This window comes from Cyprinodon variegatus, unplaced genomic scaffold (genome assembly GCF_000732505.1).
Source record: "Cyprinodon variegatus isolate N-32 unplaced genomic scaffold, C_variegatus-1.0 Scaffold309, whole genome shotgun sequence".
Lineage (NCBI taxonomy): Eukaryota > Metazoa > Chordata > Actinopteri > Cyprinodontiformes > Cyprinodontidae > Cyprinodon > Cyprinodon variegatus.
Window position 1 is genome coordinate 776,867 of NW_015150762.1, and position 1,821 is coordinate 778,687.

The 1,821-nt window shown below is 41.4% G+C and overlaps 1 protein-coding gene across 2 annotated transcripts in view; it reads right to left on the minus strand.

Moving 5' to 3' along the window:
- LOC107090731 overlaps positions 1-1,821 on the minus strand; it is a 33,152-nt gene that overhangs the window by 18,397 nt on the left and 12,934 nt on the right. For both annotated transcript variants that reach the window (XM_015384286.1, XM_015384287.1), the window contains exons 10-12: positions 1,431-1,487; positions 1,198-1,347; positions 986-1,093 (exon numbers count right to left, since the gene is read on the minus strand). In XM_015384286.1, the coding sequence (XP_015239772.1) occupies positions 986-1,093; positions 1,198-1,347; positions 1,431-1,487 (315 nt within the window). The remainder of the gene's footprint in view (positions 1-985; positions 1,094-1,197; positions 1,348-1,430; positions 1,488-1,821) is intronic.

Consider the following 1,821-nt stretch of genomic DNA (forward strand, 5'->3'; position numbering starts at 1 on the left):
TGAACTGCAGTCATACAACCCAAGTGGCTGGCATGTGCAGTAGACGAAGCAATGACGTCATAGGCCAGCGTGCACTGTGTTTACGGAAGTAAACATGGTTCGTAGTGCCGGAGCGTATGTAGCGATCTTTACCCAAACATAAAAACTGAGTTTTTTCAAGATGGTCTCTGCATCGTCGTCCACCATGCTTGTTGTTTTTCTTGCTGCTTCTTTATAGCAAGACCCAGAATAGTAACCTTTGTCGGATGAACGCGACCTGGCCGTTCAGACACAGGTCGCATTTGAAAAGATCAGATTCGTATCGGATTTAGGACCACATAGCCAAGTGGCCAGGGTCGCATTGGAAAAAATCAGATCTGTGTTGTTCAGACTGCCAAGAAAGATCAGGTACAGGTCGCATATGGGCCAAAAAAATCAGATTTGGGTCACTTTAGGCTGCAGTGTGAACATAGCCTTAGACATATGATGCTCTGAGTTAAGCTTCAAGCGTGTTGTTCTTGTTAAAGAGGGCATGTTCCCTCAAAGAGGTCAAGAAGAGGAAGGATCTTTGCATATGAAAATCCAACAAATGTTTGCATTTACATCCAGTTCCTGGTCTTATTACTTAGTTCACTGCAGTTAGAGGTGTCCAACAGCTTTGCACATTTAGCGACTGACATTTTTATTCTTCTTGGCAAAATAGTTTAAGCTCATACAGAGTGTTTGTAAAAAGGAGTTTTAATGAGTACAATTAGGCACTGCTTTTTATCGGTAAATCAAGCAAACAAATCCAGGAAATACATGAATGTTTTGGATGTTACATGACAGAAACAAAAAGGTTTAGAATTGTATCTAAATTTTTCTGTGTTTTAGACCTAAACATGATGCAGTTTGCAAGTTGTAAATAAAATAAGTAAAGGGAGGCAACGGAGGAGCAAACAGACATAGCAGGGGCTTAGAGAGCTGAAAATATTCCTTCAGGTAGAAACATGTTTACTTTGATTACCTCGCAGGCTTGGTAGATAGCGTCCCTGTAGATTGGCAAACTAGCAAAGGAATTTTTGCAGAAACACCAGGTGAAGGAACTGAATGGCTTCAATGTCTCTGTGCTGACCTGCAACAGAAACTCCTCCATCAGATACAAAGAACTGTTTTTGTATTCAGACTAGAGATAGAAAAATCAAAAACTGCATGACAAGCCCAGACTTTTTTTTTTACCTCTGAAAACATCCCATCTCCAAACCACTCAACCCTTCGCATGCCTGGGGGTGGGTGCTTGGATTTCCAAGTCATCACCAATCCAGGCCATAGAGAAATTCCAGGTAATTTACCCCACACCATGTCCCCTGCAGGGAATCCCTTTCCATCCTTCAGAAAAAGACAAAGTTTTACGTGAGTGGGGGTCTGATCTGCAATTTAAATCACACATACTGTCAGAAATGAATAATTACCTGGTACTGACGCTGTCGAGCTCTGGGTTGTTTACTGGAGGGGGATATTCCTTCAAGCTTAAAGAGATAAAAAGAGCTTCTGATTGTCACTTCTGTTCACACAGCAAATGTCAACTCTGTCACATTCTCTGTGTTTGGGTTTTCTATGTGTTGATGATTCAGTGTGTCTTTGCTTTCTATTTATGCTTGTTTTAGGCTTGCCATATCAGAGCCCCTTTTAGGTTTGGTTTTATTCCTGTTCATTTTCTGTTATTAGATTAATTTCCAGTTTAGTGTTAGTCTTTTCCCCTTGGTGGGAAACCTCAGTGTGCTCTGATTCAGTTTCCACTGGGTTTATTCTGACCCAGCTGCTCTGGGTTACAGTGGTGTCAAAAGTACACACATTTGTTAC